This window comes from Psammomys obesus, unplaced genomic scaffold (assembly GCF_907164565.1).
Source record: "Psammomys obesus unplaced genomic scaffold, mPsaObe1.curated_primary_1811, whole genome shotgun sequence".
Taxonomy (NCBI): Eukaryota; Metazoa; Chordata; class Mammalia; order Rodentia; family Muridae; genus Psammomys; species Psammomys obesus.
Window position 1 is genome coordinate 12396561 of NW_026596046.1, and position 17444 is coordinate 12414004.

At 46.8% G+C, this 17444-nt stretch overlaps 1 protein-coding gene across 2 annotated transcripts in view; it reads right to left on the reverse strand.

Moving 5' to 3' along the window:
• St8sia2 (ST8 alpha-N-acetyl-neuraminide alpha-2,8-sialyltransferase 2) overlaps window positions 1-17444 on the reverse strand; it is a 66913-nt gene that overhangs the window by 13862 nt on the left and 35607 nt on the right. The window contains exons 2-5 of one of the 2 annotated variants that reach the window (XM_055623724.1): window positions 16535-16597; window positions 12309-12437; window positions 7437-7694; window positions 1925-2218 (exon numbers count right to left, since the gene is read on the reverse strand). In XM_055623724.1, coding sequence (XP_055479699.1) covers window positions 1925-2218; window positions 7437-7694; window positions 12309-12437; window positions 16535-16597 — 744 coding nt within the window. The remainder of the gene's footprint in view (window positions 1-1924; window positions 2219-7436; window positions 7695-12308; window positions 12438-16534; window positions 16598-17444) is intronic. The other variant, XM_055623725.1, reaches the window with a different exon arrangement.

Here is a 17444-nt window from a genome sequence, read left to right on the forward strand (position 1 = left end):
GGCTTGGGGCCTAAGCCCTGGAGATTAAGGTTTCTCTGACAGACCCAGTCTGACAGAAAGAAGTGAAAAGGTGCTGAAGAGGGTCTCTGGAGCCTTGTGTCATTCTGGAACAGGTACCAGCCTCAATGATGGAACACTGAGATTTGCCTCTTTAGATCTTTCTTGGGCCCAGTGGGTTTCCTATGATAACACATACCAGAATACGTTCAAATTTGGTCATAGGCATGAGTGCCTTAGAGTCACCTTTTTTTCATGAGCATGGGTCCTTTGTGGGCAACTCAGATGGCTTCCCATTTATTATGTTGAAGCCCCACTAAAGAGCATTGCAATGTGCCTTAGCTGGCGAGGAATCAGTATTCAGGAGCTTCTTCTGTGGAACAGGGCTGTGATTGGCCCCTTGGTTGGATGGACTGTTGGGTAGGTCAGTGGTGCGTATTTGTAACAAATATCTCAGTTTTATGTTCATGAAAGTACTCAGTTCCTCAGCACCTGCTCCCACCCCACCACCCGGGCTTCTCCAGGCTCTTATATGCTAGAATATGGTACCGGTATCCCCCCATTTCCTTAGGATCTAATCCCGAAATGATGTGAAAAGAGATTCACGCAATACTAGTTGTCCCCAAAGTCTTGTCACCAGCCAACAACCACCTCACCGCAACTGTATGACACACCCTGGCCTAGAACCATCCTGCCAAGCAAGCTTTTTCTGAATTTCTGATTAACAGCAATTGGGAAGAACAGCTATTATTTTTTGGAGTCCTAAGTGTTGGGTTGATTTCTTACCCTGTATGAAATAACTGGAACCAAGTGAGCGAGGGCTTAACATCCAGCTTGGCTGGCTGGTATGATCCCAGGCAGTTTCCTGGTCCAGATCCCTGGGAGTGGGTCTCTGCCTGGTCTCACAGTTGGGAAGAAATGAGCATGAAGTTAGGAATTAACAGCTTGGCTAGGCTGTTGAAAAGCCTAACTGCATAGCTGTGAACTTAAACAATTCTTCTTCTTCCTTTTCTTCTTCTTTTTCTTTCTCTTCCTCTTTTTCTCCTCCTCCTTTTCTCCTTCTCTTTCTTCTCCTCCTCTCCCTCCTCCTCCTTTATCTGTTTTTATTTATATAAATTGGTGGTGTGTATCTGTGTGACAGCATCAAATTCCCCGGAACTGGAGTTCCAAAATAGTTGTTTGTTGCCATATGGGTGCTGAGAATTGAACCCAGGTCCTCTGGAAAAACAGCCAGTGCTCTTAACTGCTGAGCCATCATTCCAGCCCCTTTCTTCTTCTTTCATTTTTAAAATTTTTTTTTTTTCGAGATAGAGTCTCATGCAGCCCTTGCTGGCTGTGAACTCACTATGTTGCTGAGGATAACCCTGAACTTCTGATTCCTCCTGCCTCCACCACCCAATTGCTCAGCATACGGCCACCAAGCCCTGGCTATGCAGTGCTAGGGACTGGACCCAGGACTCAGTGAAAGAATCAAGGAGAATGGAGACAACAGTGGTGACAATGACAGTGAATCCGTATTAGCCGTTGCCCACACATTATCCCATTTAGTCTCTACACACCAGCATACTCTTCCCATACCTGCTTACTGATGAGGAAATTAGTCTACATTGCTGAAGTCGCCACCATTTGTTCCTGATGGAGCTCACCTACTGGAGATGGCAGACATGAAGTCTTCCTTCCCAGACTCATTGCATCTGCTCCTATTGAGGCTCAATACAACCTCCAATTACTTTAAGAGTCTGGCAAGTAAGCCTCTCTCCCAGAGGAAACCGATGTACCAATCTCCCTCACTGCGGATGGAGACTCAGAAAGCCCAGGTGGCTTGCTAAGAGGGTTCAACAAATGGGTGTGGAGATGGAGCTTCATCTGAGAGGCAGCCCTGCTTACCCTCCCCCCCCCCCACGCTTAGCCATGACAGCACACTCACCCACGGACTGCGTGCAACAGGCGCAGGGAAGGGTAAGCCGTTCGCACGTTGACGTGGTGCTTCAGGATGAGAGCGTTGACCCATTCCACACGCTCCTTGCCACCCCGGGCCATGAAGGCAGGTATCCATAGGATGCTGCCGTTGAGGCCATGCAGCCGCTGCAGCAGTTTCTCCCGCCATGTGGCGTTCACCAGGTCCTCAAAGGCCCGCTGGATGACGGAGGGGTTCATGGTCACTAGGTCTGTCTTGAGGCCCACATCCCGGGCGTACTCCTGAACTGGAGCCAGGTTGCACCTGAGGGAGTAAAGGTGACATGGTGGTTTGGGGAAGGTGGCCGCTACTGGTTTCTTTCTCTTCACAACCACCTCCTATCATCCCTTCACTTCCTCCTGTCTCAAGTGTTTACCGAGCTCCTTAGACGTAAAATGCCACTCTTCTGGAGGCCAGTGTCTAAAAGAGGGACAACAGTGCTTGCCCCCTGTCCCACAATTAGGTTGCTCCTAATAGGTGTGCCTTGGCCCTTTAAGTGACCCATCATGAGAGTCAGGGCTCAGAAGACAGATTTTCGGATTCAAAACTCAGATCTGACATGCTCTACCTGTGTGATCCTGGGCATATTTCTCAGCCTCTCTGTGCTTCCTGAGAGCTTCCATCACTTTGGCTGTGATGGAGACCACATGTACAGTGGGTACTCAGAAGGCTGCTGGACCATAGCGAGAACATAGCCGATCTTAACTGCTGTCATCTTTCTGCAGGGTAGAGGGCTATCGGGTGTCAGAGCAGGGAGGGAAATCTAAAGGATGGAGGAGCAAACGGGCGCTGCTGAACAGGTACAGAAGAAGAGCTTGTCTCTAGTCTGTAAAGTCAGAAGATTCCCACAGAGACTTGTTAAAAATAGGATTCCCCAAGTCCTGCTTCAGCAGGCCTCAGAGCTTAAGAATTTATATGTATATATGCACGTGCATACATATACTTTCTAAAAATCTCTTCTTCCCTGGGTTCCAAGCAGCTTTAAAAACACCATGCTATGGAATTTTTTTTTTTGGCACAAAAAATTTTGCCCGAGGGCAGAGAATGTGGAACAGCATGGGTGTTTAGAGGAAGGTGTGTGAATTGGTCTGACTAACAAATATTACATAAATGAGACAGGGAGTGAGAGGGAAGCCAGATGAGATAGTAGAGGTTGGGTATGCAAGGCAAGGACTTGGCTCTGACGGTGCTAGGGGATCACTTGAAGGGTTTTGAGGAAAAGAGCAATGTGGGCAGATCTGCATACAGCATTCTCTTGTTTAACTCATCAGCCTGCCCATTAGCCTCACTGGAGGACTGGCTAACGGCCTTGGGTCCCTCAAGCATTCTGTCCCAGGTGTGCTCGCAGGGCCTCCTGCCTGTGCTGAGGGACCCCGGGGACTGAGTCTGCAGCTAGGAAGCACTGTCTTCCCTTGGCAACTAGAAGGCAAGAAAAATTTTCAGACGGGTGGAGATGTACTTGAGAAGCTGGAGCACGTGTGTGGAGTGTGGAGGCTGGCCATCATTTCACACACACCATCTGCCCCACCTCGGAGCCACAGCTTCTCCTCTTTGGCTGGGAAAGAAAGTCAGCTAAATAGCTAGCTAGCTGGCATCCTTGAGCCCTGGGCTACACTGGCCACTTGGCTAGTATTTTTCCACAGGCCAGCTCATTTTAATGTGAACCTGTATTAATAATGATCCTGTTTTACAGCTAAGAGGGAGGAAAGCCTCAGTTGCTAATTAATTTGCCCATATTCCCTGAGCCAGAAGGGGAACATTAGGATTCAGACTTAGTGGTGTCTGACTCAGAAGCTCCTGAACCATTCAGAGCCTCCCCAAATACCTCTGGTTTCTGTCCCTAGCCCCAGCCTTGCTGTCTTACACTGTGGCCTAAATACTGTTAGGGAGAGAAATGCTGGGGATCTCTTCAGATGCCGTGGAGAGGGAGAACGGGTGGTACTTCCAGCCCAGTGGTAAGTCTCGAGGCTCCAGCTACCGGTATCTCTCCGAGGCCAGGTGAGCCAGGATTCCAGCGCGCGCTTAGAGTTGGGCTTGTTTGTGGACTGACTGCCCACTCTGGAGAGCAGAGGCAGGGGGATTTACTCCTGGCCAGGCTCACCTCACCAGGAGGTGGGAAACACACTGACTACTATCGTGACAATCTGAAAGGCCTCTACTGGAAGGGGCATCAAGGCATTCATAACCTCCGAGGGCAGGACTACTCAAAGCAGGGGCCTCACACCTGCGTGGGGTGGGAGTGGGGCTCTGTGGGGCCAAGCTTGCCCAGTGCTCTGTCTCAGTGAGGATGTTGCTGTTAGTCATGTCACTGGGAGGGAGAGTGTGCGAGTTAAATAAGCCCGTAGATGTGCACACGCTAACACTGAATGCTATGAGCATGCTATTAATGACATGCGGAGGGCACAGCACACCTTAAGGGGCTATGCTGATGGCGATTTGTGTGTGTGTGTATGTATGTGTGAGTATGTGTATGTACACATATGTATATGTGTAGGCATGTGTGTGTATGTTTGTATATGTAAGTGTGTGCCCCTGTGTGTATATGGGGGTATATACATGTGTATACGTGTGCCTCTGTGTGTGTATGTGTGTGCATACATGTATATGTGTAGGCGTGTGTATATGTGTGTGTAGTATATGTATACGTCTGTGTGTGTGCCTCTGTGTGTGTGTGTGTATGCATGTGTGCTGCTCAGAAGAATGAAGCTGAGGATGGCCTCTCTCCTCATCCTAGCATCGCAGTCTGTGCCATCCTCTCGGGCCTACCCTAGCTGTCCTGGCCACCCCAAGTCCCAGCAGTCAGTGCGCAGTCAGCATCTGCTCAACAGAGCCTCTGGGACCAGTTCTTGCGTCCCCATCCTCCCCTCTTCGGTCTGTTCTTCCTTGTGGGAGGTGTTGCATGTCACAAGCTCTCTTGGTCCGTGTGGGCTGGCATCTACTAGGACTCCTGTCCTATTCCCCAGTAGTTTTCTGAGGGAGTGTCAATGTCCCATGTATCCCTCCCATGGAGGAGGGAAGAAAAATAAACAAGGACAACTAATTTTTCGGGCTTTGATACACGGAGGCAGACATCCCTTAAGACCCTCTCGGTCTTTGCCATCAGTGTACAGCCCTGAGCGATCCTCCTGTGTGCTAGCAGGACCTTATCCTGGCGCTCGAGACACAGACACAAAAGACTGCTGTCATTTCAGGAGCTCGCTGTCTGGGGGTGTGGAGACACAAGGTTTATAGAGAATGAATACTCAGTGTACCATCGTGTGGGGACACAGGGCAGGCCCACCTATGCTATTTCTCCTAATGTTCATGACTTCATGTTCTCGGGCTTGCACGAGGGAGTGAGTATATGTGTGCTTACAGATGTGGGGTCTGCTGATCATGCTATATCCTATCTCTAAGTGCATCCTGCATACCGCCCTTGGGGTCTTGGGGAAATCTAGTCTCGGGGTCACTCCAAGCCTGATGCCTCTGCCTTTCAACAAGCCAGAGATCGGTATCCACATTCAAGGGAGGAGAAAGCTGGCTTAGTGTCTGGAAAGGCTTCCTCATGGGACGTCCTCAGAACCAGCCAGTGCAACCCAAACATTTTACAGATATAACCAAGGCCCAGGAAGGGTGGAGTGATCTATTCCAAGTCACATGACCATCAGCACTAAGACTGAGCTTCAGAATCCACAACGGGAACTGTGGGCCTACCTTGGCCATGGCCTCTAGAAATTCTCTTTTCATTGAGCTTGCCACCCCAGCCCCATTTGATAATGCCAACCGTATTTGTTCAGGGTGAACCTCCTCCCTCCAGGTGGAAGAAGGGCTTAGGGTGGTATGGAAAGCTGACTGTGGAAACTTATAACAGAGGAAAGGGGCGTGTCCTGTAAGGGTTACAGTAGGTCAGCAAGGCTACCTCACTGCTGTCTGCCTTCTGGAGGTGCTGACCTGGGGAGCTGCTCTGTGTCCTCCACTTTAACAGCCATCCTTCTACCCCATCACCCCTCCTGCTTTCAGTCAGACAAGTTCCCACACATTTTCCTTTCTTTTCCTCCCCAAACTTTCTCTTAACCAATCTTTAGACTGGAAGAGGGCTTGGAAAGGTAGGGACAGAGCTATTGGCTCTGCCAGGTACAGGGAGACCTAGCCAAGGGAAACAAAAAGAAAGTAACTGGTACCTAGGCTATTGCAGCATCTCCAGTCTTGGGGGATTCAGGGGTCATTACACTTATTTCTTCCCATGTCTTCTGGTTCGGTCATGATGCTCCTGAAGCCTTAGAATGACAGTCTCTTTGCATGAGGGCAGTCTTAACAGAAATGTGAGATATGACACACATTTCTGCCAGAGCTGGGAGAACTTTGGGATGAAATATGAGCCACCATGTGTCCTATTTTTGTCCAGGAGACAGTACTGCCTTGTTCCTGAGTTTGTATGGCTCGAGGATCAGGTGTCAGGGCCATGGGTAACTGTCACAATATCCTCAGTGATAGCAAAACAAGAGCTGCCATCATAGAGAAAATGGCTGTTGAGTTTCTTTATCTCTCTTCATTTCCTAGGTTTTGACTCTAGGATTCTAAAATTACAGGCGGAATACCACCTCTCAGAACACTGGGAAGAGTTTTACAGCTCTGGCCCAGTAAGTATCCATCTAGATTTTCTTAATCCTTTTGTACCAGGCTCTGTCTAGTGTTCGGAGAACAAGCTGGTTCTGTAAGGGGCCAGACAATAAATATTTCCAGCCTTTCAGCCTCTATGTGCTCTGTGTTGCTTTAGCAAAAACAACCCTGCTTTGCTCAGAAAGCCGTTAGCAGTGTGAGGATGGCCTTACATGGCTGTGTTATAATAGTTTTGTTTTGTTTTTGTTTTTTTAACAAAACTTACTAAGGGACATAGTCTGCCCACCTCTGTATTCCCTCAGTTATTCCCAACCTTAGATATAACCCAGAATCACCTGAACTCTCTGGGTCATACAATGCCCTTGTCCTGTCCCTGAGGGTAATTTAATTGATTAGATGTACATTCTGATCGGGAGACAAGGCTCCCTGTGGTGACTAATCTTATTCCAGGATGAATAAGAAGGGTGTGTGTGTGGGGGGGGGGTGAGCTGAGCACAAGCACTTAGCTGTTTCTTTCTTTCTTTCTTTCTTTCTTTCTTTCTTTCTTTCTTTCTTTCTTTCTTTCTTTCTTTCTTTCTTTCTTTCTTTTTTTCTTTCACTTATCTGTTTCCCAACTACAGGTGCAATCTGACCAGCTGCCTCATACTCTTGTTGCCACCTTTAAAACATGGGCTGCAAACGAAGCCCTTCTTCCTTTAAGTTGCTTTTGTCAGAGGTTTGGCCACAGCAATGAGACAAGTAACCAATGCTTTCTCAAAGCAATGACGACAAGCAGTGAAGGTTGATAACAGGATGCACCCAACTAACGTGTCTTGTTTCAGCCACTCAGCTTCAAGATACCTGCCTCTCAGAGCCAAGGCGCTTGCTGCGGATGGACGGTTACCTTATGACGAAGCTGTGGGTGTCAATCTCCTGCCCACAGCCGCTGTTCAGCAAGACCCCCGAGTTGCCCACGATGGCACAAGTCTGGAAATGCTTATTCTTCAGGGGTGAGGTTCTGGGTAGGAGTTCATAGAGGTTCTGGGACACGTTCATTGTGCTGTCTCGATCAAAGATATAGTGAATAATGTCTCCAGGCTTCAGGGTCCCCTTAAGGACAGAAATATCTTTCTCCGCATCCAAGAACTTTAAAATTTGCTTCCTGTGAAAACCAAATGAAGAAAGTTGCCATGCTGCTAGATGCTCTTTACTGGCTCAGATGTTCTGTTCTGTCATCCTGCAAGGATGCTGCAACCCAGAAAACAGGTGAGCACATCCAGAACTCAAATGCTCCCAGGAACGCTCTCTAGGCTTTTACACAAGGCCCCAGACCAGCGTTGCTCAACTTTCCTAACACTGTGACCCTTTAATACAGTGCCTCATGTTGAGGTGACTCTCAACCATAAAATTATTTTCATTGCTACTTCATAACTGTGATCTTGCTACTGTTATGAATTGCAATGTAAATATCTGATATGTGACCCTTGTGAAAGGGTCATTTGGTCCCAAAGATGTCTCAACCCACAGGCTGAGAAACACTGCCCTAGTTGGAGGGGTGCTGAACAAACGACAGGAAATTTTTTGTGCTGGGCAGACACAGCCCTGTGGCCCCACCCTGCATCAAACTGTCTATCTTAGGGAAACTGTCATCTAACAGGAAGATCTTAAAAGGAACAAGAAGTCAGAGTAGTGTGTGCCATCATTCCTCATTGTCCTCTGCTTTCCCAGGAGGGCTTCTACTGGCATGGGTCTGTGGAACTGTGATGGGGAATTACTACTTTCACCTGTAAGGTCTAGTGAGTGTGACCTCCTAGCCTGTGTACTGGCCAGTTTTGTAGATTGCTTCTTATTCCTCTAGTTGCTGTCTAGTGAGGTTTATGAATTGTGACATCCTCCTGGTCCAACAGAGAAGTGTTTCTCTGTGTGTCTTCAGAAGAAAGTAATAAAAATACAGTTCTCTAGGTTCCAGGGTAAGTTAGATTTAGAGGGACAGTTCTAGTATAACACAGGAAAAGGATGCAGTCAGGTCCAGAAGGGAATAGGCATCTTCATGAAATCACCAGGAGAATTTACTCCTAATATAGCCTATCCCTAGAAGCCTGAGTACCAGCTAGAACTCTACTTATCTGAACCCCAGGACCTTGACACCAATAGGCTCTAGTGGGAGAGAGAAGTCTCACACGGCCTGAAACACTAGACAAAGGACTACAGACAGCTAAGGAATGCTGAGAGTAAGATAGTTTTCTCAGAGAAGAGCCCCCAGTTAGCTATCCAATGTCAAGTGGTCAGCTCTGAAATCTTATATACATGCAAGCAACATACAGAATGAACGGGTTGTGTTTATACATTTAGGGTCATTCAACCCCAAAGATGTCTCCACTCACAGGTTGAGAAACACTGCCTTAGTTGGAAGGGTGCTGCATGCATATCTATCTATCTATCTATCTATCTATCTATCTATCTATCTATCTATCTATGTATCTATCTATCTATCTATCTATCTATCATCTATCTAATCTATCAATCTATCATCTACCTATATACATACATACATTCACACACACACACACACACACACACACACACACACACACACACACCCCAACTGAAGAAACAGAGGCCATGAGTTTGAAACAGAGGAGGGCAGGGGGTACATGAGAGAAGCTGGAGGGAGAAAAGGGAAAGGGAAAATGATGTAATTATATTTTAATTAAAATTTAAAAAGAACTGCCTAAGGGGGTAGAGAGATAGCTGAGTTGGGAAAGTGCTTGTCATGCAAGCATGAGAACATAAGTCTGCTCTTCAGAACCCACATTTAAAAGAGCCAGGCATAGGGTCATGTGCCTGTAATTCCAGGGCTGGGGAGGTGAAAGCACACAGATCCCCGGGGCTCAAGCGCTAGTCAGTCTAGCATACTCAGCAGGTTCCAGGCGAATGAGAGACTGTCTCAAAAAACAGTGTGTACAGTTCCTGAGGAACAGTGCCAGAGGTTGATCTCTGCCCTCCACAGGCACATGCTTACACGTGTACATCCACCCTTCCCCACACACAGATGACAGACAGTCCACACCAGCAACTGGGAGGCAAAGGCAGATGGATCTCCGAGTTCAAGGGCAGCCTGGTCTACAAAAAGAGTTCTAGGACAGCCAAGAGAAACCCTGTCTCGAAAAGACAAAAAGATGGTGATTTCGGTCATCAGCTCAACTAAGCGGATCTCCTGCAGCAAGCCCTCAGATGTGCAGATGGTAACCCTGAGCCTTGAGCCCGCAGAGCTTGACAGCTGCGCACCCTGAGGCGAGTCCCAGCAGGCTGCATGTGTAGATACTTGGAAACCAGGAAGAATCTAGAAGCTGTGGCTGACACCTAAGGGAGCCTGATTTAGTGGGGGGCTCAGGGCAGATGAGTGATGTACATCTAAGTTTGGGATGTTCTGAGATAGCCAAGGGACACCCAGAAGCCCTTGGGCATGGCGCCTCCATCCATTAGCCACTCAGTCACATTAGTGCAGGGGAATCCACCTTGGCTGAGGACTTTTTACTTCTTAGCAGGAAACAAAAGCATTTTATTTACTCTACTTCAGTAAAGATTATACAACTTGACACGCTAATATAGCTTGGAAATTGCTAATATCCCTTGCAATTGCTTACCCTAAAGTATTTAAAAGCAAAGAAAGCCCCCAGAAAACTCATAAATAAATACCTCTGTGAGGGAATTAATTTCTAACTAATTATGAGAAATTACAATCAATTATTAAATATCATTCCAAATCACTCACAGAATCCTTTATTGTGAATAATTCTGGCAACTAATTGAGTAGAGGGAAATTCCTTTTCCCTCTGGGTGGAGGCATATTGTTCCTTCTACAGTGGCTGGTATCTGCAGACTCCTGGAAGCAACGGTCTGCTCTTCTTCACAAATGGTGTGTGTGCGTTCATCTGTGTAAGCATGCACATGTATGTGTGTCCGCGTGTATGTGTATGTCTCTACTCCTCATCTTTTCAGAGTTCCTACAGAAAAGGGCCAGAAGAAGCTGAAGTGGGTAGGTGCTGGCGGTAGGATTTTACCCTCAGGTGCTATGGTGGGGAACATGAGATATGATGGCCACCCAACACATATGGCCGGTTCCTAAACCCGGAACCGGTGGATGTGTTCTTAATCAGAAACAGTGTCTTGGCGGATGTAACTGAGGATCTGGAGATGAGACCATCTTGGATTCCCTGGGGGCTCTAAATCCAGTGACAGTTTCCTGTGAGACATGGAGGATGAGGCTATACCAACTCAGACGTGAGGAAGGGACAGATAGATGTCAGGCTGATACAACCACAGGGCTGCCCAGAGTTCCCAGAAGCCAGCAGAGGCGATAAGGAGGGTTGTCCTGGAGCTGCCGGAGCAGTGCTCAGAACAGAACTCGGGCTTCTAGACCATATGGGGCAGAATAACTGCTGTGGTGCTAGCTGCAGGTGCGTGGGGTCTGCTTCTGTGCAGCCATCTTGCCGGTTCCACGGTGCCCCAGGGGAAAGGGCATGGCTGTCAGGACAATGCAGTGAGGGAGGGTCTCATTTAGTTGGCTCTAAAAGAGGTACTGAGACAGGGTGGGCCTGGTGGCAGCTCTTCCAGCTGGCCCCTCAGTTACTGGGTTCCTGGATGTCAATGCTCTAGTCCTATGCTCTATTTTGCCTACCCAGGAAACATCTACAGCTAGGGGGCAGAGGCACTGGATGGAGCAGCTCCCTGCTGTGTGCTGTATTGTATGTGACTCTTCACATTTGCTGCACTGTGCTGATGGCTGGGGGATCATCCAGCCATTCCCTCCCGCATTCCCTGTCTTCTGTTCAGTTCTCTTGCAGCCCTGGTCACAAACACCATATTCAGACCCTGTGCATGCAGGAAACAGCATCGCACACCTGATGGACTCCTACTTATCCTTCAAAACATACCGCTATAAGCCAGCCTTCCCTGGTAGCCATCTTGGACCCCTGAGAAAATGACTAACTCCCTCCTTTGCTTCACATTTTTGCAAGATATGGTCCTGGTGTGGCCGTCCTACTGAGTTGTCTGTCTTTGCTTATTTTTGTATTTTTCTGCTTAACATGTCTATTCATGCCAGCAGCCCCAGGCTGCAGCTCAGTGCCTGGAAACGAGAATCCGCTGGGCTAATCACCCGAAGTCCCAAGTGCTGACGTTACAATTCCTCTCCATGTCTACCACCCAAGGATGACTGCTATCTGAGGGTGCTAGGGCAGAACAAAAACTTTTCTCTGGCTTAGACAGACTACCCTCTTGGTGGCCCGCCAGGTATCAGGCCAGTTCTGGGTCTCTCGGCTAAGGTTCTGCATTCTCATGTGGGTGGCCGTGAGCAGACAGCATTTCTTTCTACGACAGCAACGGGAGGTGGCAGACGAGGTGAAGGACTGTCACAGAATAGGGACACAAGTACCAGGTAGAGGCAACCCGGAAGCAACTCTTTATACCAGAGAAAGAGACACCTGCACTGCCTAGGAGCAGGGCTCCTGACCTGTACGGAGGACCCTAGGGGCATACCCACTCTCTCTCTTTGCTCAAAGGGCTGCATATCCGCATGGGCCTGTGGCTGGGCTTGTCCCAGCTTTTGATATTTAATTGATCATTTAACGGATGAAACCTGTTTCTTCGGGAAGAATATATTTTACTTCTATCCTGACTTCTTTAAATAAAAGAGAACAACAATTTGGTGGCTCATGGTAAAGAGGGCCAGGCCTGCCCCTTTCTCTCTTGTTCTGTAGGTAATGACCTGTACCTGATCCTCAGAGAAAGCGTCTGGTTGTGTCTCCATTTGGACGAGGCTGGCTGGATGCCGTGCTTAATGCTTTCATTACTTCTGTCAACCACAGCTGGCGGTGAAGAGCCATTTATTACAACTTCAGCTCTGGAAGGGGGAGGAAAAAAAAAACATGAAGGTAGACATGATCCGTGAGCCTGCCCATGACAAGTCTAATAGTTTTGTTTTTGCACCGGCTTGAATGTAAACTTCACAAGAGTGAAATTGCAGTTATTACCTGAGAAGGGAAGTCTATTTATCTTCTAGAATGCACGAACTCTCTCCCTCAGGAATAGCCTACAGACGTTGGTTCTTAGAAACAGGAAGTGGAGCCCCACAACTGCTCTTCCCTCCCTCCCATCTCTGTGCTTCCAGGGAAATAGGCAGTCTCTGCCAGGACAGTTTCTTAGCTACAAAGAAAAAAATCCACAAGGGCAAAGCATGAACTATTACACGATGGCCGGCAAATTTAACAAAGGTCACTAAACCCCCACAGGCCAATGTCCTTGTAGCCTGCGGCTTCCTCCTCCTCCTCCTCTCATTCCTATCATTTTCTGCTTTATAAAACCTTTTGAAATTACTGTGCGTGTCTGTGTGTGTGTCTGTGTGTTTGCAAAGGTCAGAGGACAGTTCTTCTCTTCTTCCATTTTCTTCTCCCACCATGTGGGTCCTGGGGATTGAACCTGAATGGTCAGCCTTTGTGGCAAGTCACTTTGATCACTGTGCCATCTCTTTGGCCCCTCCATCGCTTTTTTTCCTGATAGAAAAAAAACATCTACCTATGATAGAGTTATTTATCTTGTATCTTCCGGTCTTTCTAGACTTCAAGTGGGGGATTTTACTCATTCATTTCTCCATTTCATAAGAGCTTAACATAGCAGGTGTCCAGTAAATAACCACTTGTTCAATTTGACATTGAAATTGGTTCTGAGAAGCCTGGCACGGAGGAAGAGCTGGCTGGCTTTGTATCCCTGAGACAGATCACAATATCGGATATAAACTTCTGTTTGACTCAGGGACAGCAGGCATGAGAGGACTTTTGAACTCAGATACTTGAAATCTATGCTAGTAGGTTTCTAAGAAACCAGGCTACGCTGATACCTTTGAAGGCAGTCTAGAAAGCCAGCCTGCCTCCCGCCAGTGCACACAGACACATGTGTGTCACGTCCCAAGTTCCCTTTGTCTAGCTGGCAGCACATTGTCTCAGTTAGAATAATAAGTGGGTTTGTAATGCTGAGTTCTACAGCTTTTGAGAGTTCAAACCAAACACCTCTGTCCTCTACATTTATCCTGGAACAGCCAAGTTCAAAAAATTGAAATCTTGTTAGCAATGCCTGAACTCAGTGCTGTTTTGCTTTATGCAGGCAGGGAGAAAAATCTTTTAGGGTCTACCCTGTGTGGCACACTTGCCCTGTCCATCCCTCCATATTCCTTACTCCCCTGGCTCTCAGCATTTGTCTCATAGCTTTGCAGAGGGATAGACCATGAAAGGGTTCAGAGTGTGGCTGATGTACTTTATCTAGCATGCAGGCTTAAGGGGACTTGTGGAAGGAAACAGCCCAGACGTTGACATTTTATGGTTTTATGAAAGGAAGCAGAATGTATCATGGGTAGGTTTTACAAGCTGGGCGTCCATGGGTAAATCACCTTACCTCTCTGAGCCACCGTCTCAATGTTTACAGAAAGAAGGCATCTAAGTGGAATATACTAGGCCCTGAGGTTCTAGAGTTCTTAAAGGACCAGTATTGTTTCCTACCACCACCCAGGGCTCCAGAAAGATGGGTGTGACTGCATCCTTCTAATACTGGTGTGTGTGTGTGTATGTGTGTGTGTGTGTGTGTGTGTGTGTGTGTGTAGGTCAAAGGAGGTTGGCAGGTGTCTTTCTCAATTGTTCTCCATCTTATTTTTTGAGGCAGCGTCTCTCATTGAACCTGGACCTTTCTACTTCAGTTGGACCATCTAGCTAGGCAGCTCCAGAGAAGTGCACACCTTGATAACCTGCTTTAGTTTTGTTGTTGTTGTTTTATATGAGTCCTTCAGATGGACCACATCTGCTCATGCTTATGCCTCAGGCACTCTACCAACTGAGCTATCTTTCCAGCCCTGGGACTTAGTGCCTACGTATGTGTGGCAAGAGGCAAGGACAGTAGACTCAGAACCATGAGTACAGCGGTCACATCCTAAGACCGCCAATATTTGATGCAACTTATACTAGTAGGGGTGAGTGACAGAGATATCTTACTGTCTGGGATGGGACATGGTCTTCCTAAAAACATCATGACTGGCAGAAACTGGGCATTTTGCATGGCAGCAGCCACACTCAGGAAGAAAACTTCTGCAGAGCTATTGGATCGTGGAGGTTTGTAGAGGGGACTTGCTCAAAAATCTCCAGGTGGGGTCTCCAGACTTCTCTTGGGTACAAGGTAAAAAAAGAAGTGCAGGATTGGGACACTGATAATGGTAACAATCTGAACCCAGTTCCTACCTATCCAGGAGATCATCCATTGCTAGACCTAGTGCTGAACTTTATCCCTGGCTCTATGGCTATTCGACTAGAGGGCATGGCAAAGTCCCTTCAGGTTTCTGTCTTCTGTCTTCATGTCTGTATAATAAAGGGCCTGGCTTACATACCCACAGGGACAAGCTTTGTGTACGTGACTCATATGTTTTATACAAAGCCAGCTGGACTACTGAAGGAGATTGGTTTTCTTCCACGAATGTGCCCTTCAGGACCCATGACACCTCTAAATGCTATAGGTACATTTCGGGGTTAAGTTGCTTCACCTTCCAACTCTTGAGCTTCACCCTCAGTCAGCAATCTCTGATGCTATCAGTACATCCAGTGACAGCAGCGGGTGTCCAGTGAATGTCTTCATCATCTCAGGAACTAGGCTATATACAGCCTTATATTCAGCATTCCTACATTGCTGCTTTATTAATCTAATTGAACAGGATACTAAGACCTAGATGGTGAATTTACTTTCTCGAAGCCCTACCTAGAAAACTCAGTGTTGAATCTGGTGCTGCCTGGCTTCCAAGGCTTTGCTCAGTTCTCAGACTTCATCTGACAGTGCATCCTCAAGTTACCATGGAGACTTGGGCTTTGGGGGTAGGGTCACCTTTCTCCAAAAGGGGGCATCTTTCCAAAGTACAACAGAGAAAAATATAGGGACATGTGGCTTTCTTTATTTCTGCCATATTTGTAGTTTAGCCAAAAGATACGCTTCATTTGAAGTGCCATATGGTTGAGGCCATTAGAGCTGTAGAAGCAATGATGGCAAGGATAGAGGGAACAGTTTCTCCAGCCAGTTCTGCAAGGTCAAGATCAGACATATTTTACAGGTCAGGTACTGTCAAAATATCTAAAAAAATATGGAAGAATAAATAACAAATTTGGCTCCAAATGTTGTGGACCTCTGGTTCCCAGAAGTTTCAAAACAAGGCATTGAAGAAGTAAAACAAGAACATCAGTTTGAACAGTAGTCTTTGTCATGTCAAGGGTCTTGATACTTGGCTCCCTGCTCGTTAAGCCTGGGCTTTGAGACAGAGATCAGAGCTATGGTGCACTCATCATTTTGTGGAGAATAGAGAATTAGAAGCATGGGGTATCTGCTGCACGTCTGTGTTTATTGCCTTGCAAAGCATTTGCACAGTTCCCCTGGCTGAAGACTGTCCCAAAGGCTTCCAGTAACACAATGTAAGAGTGCTCTTTCAGAATTTAGAATAATGCACATCCAATAATTAGAGTTAACATTACTTAGTTGACTCCCTACATATTTTAAGATGTCTCAGCACAGTTCTCGAATGCTTTATTCCCATTTCAACCTCCCAGACAAGCCGTCAACTACAATGAAATTGGATTAAAGTCCTAGCTTGCTTCAGGGGCTCCGCTGCTCAGCAAAAAATGCAGGTTACAAGTAAGTTGATGGTACTTCAAGCTCTATAAAGAGGGCGGGCACTTTTCCAGAAGGTAACTTTTACCCCTTTGTGTGTTCCATCTCTGCAACCTCTCTAGCCCCATGGACCATTTCATGTGCTCTCTTATTGACAACTCCCCTCAAAAGTGATTAAGGAAATGCAAAACCAAAGTGAAATGAAACAGATCTATTTGCTAAGTAAGAAGGGCACTATCCAGCAAAGAGGAGAAGCAGATTAATAGCTGCCTTACAGCAAAAACAAATGAACACAAAATCTAATTTACAAACCTATTAGATTTGCTATGTAAGCTGTTCACAGCTGATCTGATTGTACCTCTGCCTCCAGAATTCCTGCAAGACAAAGGAAATGCATTATTTATAAACACAGATCTTCCCTGCAAAGCCCTCTTCAATCACCAGGAGACCCCAGAGCACACCTAGGGGAACCACAGAAAGATGACATCTTACTCTGGACTTTCCATGATGGGCCATGTCTTGGTCTCAGCCATAGCCAAGGAATTTTATGGGGATTTGGGTCTCTCAGATGCTCCCATATCCCCATCGAACACTTCAAACTGAGGCACCCATTTGAGACTGGTAATAAACCCTTTGGAAACAGTCTCCCTTGGCTAACCCACATGATGATGCAATTTAGTACAGTGTGATGCCAATATGACTCAGCATCACTCATTCTCTTCTCTCGCTTTCATTCTTGAGTGGGGAGATGTTGTTTTTCGCATTTACCCTAAACTGAAGACACCAGAAACTCAACACAGGCAAAAGATTAACTCAGCAGTGCCTCTAGCCAAACATGGCAACAAAGTACTCTTCAGTGGCAGGATATGTAACATTAACAGTGTTACTGTGTAGGACGGAGAGGACAGAAGGCAAGTGGGTAACGAATGGGATCCTTTGTTTTGAAGAACAGGCTCTTGATAAGTTCAAGACTCTTGATCCATTTCTTATTTACTTGTCAGATTTCATTGTTTGACCACACAGAATCATCCTATTTTGCTATTGTATTGGCAGAATAAAGCATGAATGTGTGTCCTTGGCTCCCCACTTCATGATTGTGTTGTAGAAGTCATATATGTCTATTTTTATTCATTAAGAACTCACCCCACTTAAAGGATATGTGATTAAGAAGGTCTTTTGTATTTTACTTATACTTTAAAGTTCTACTGAGCCCTTCAGAGAA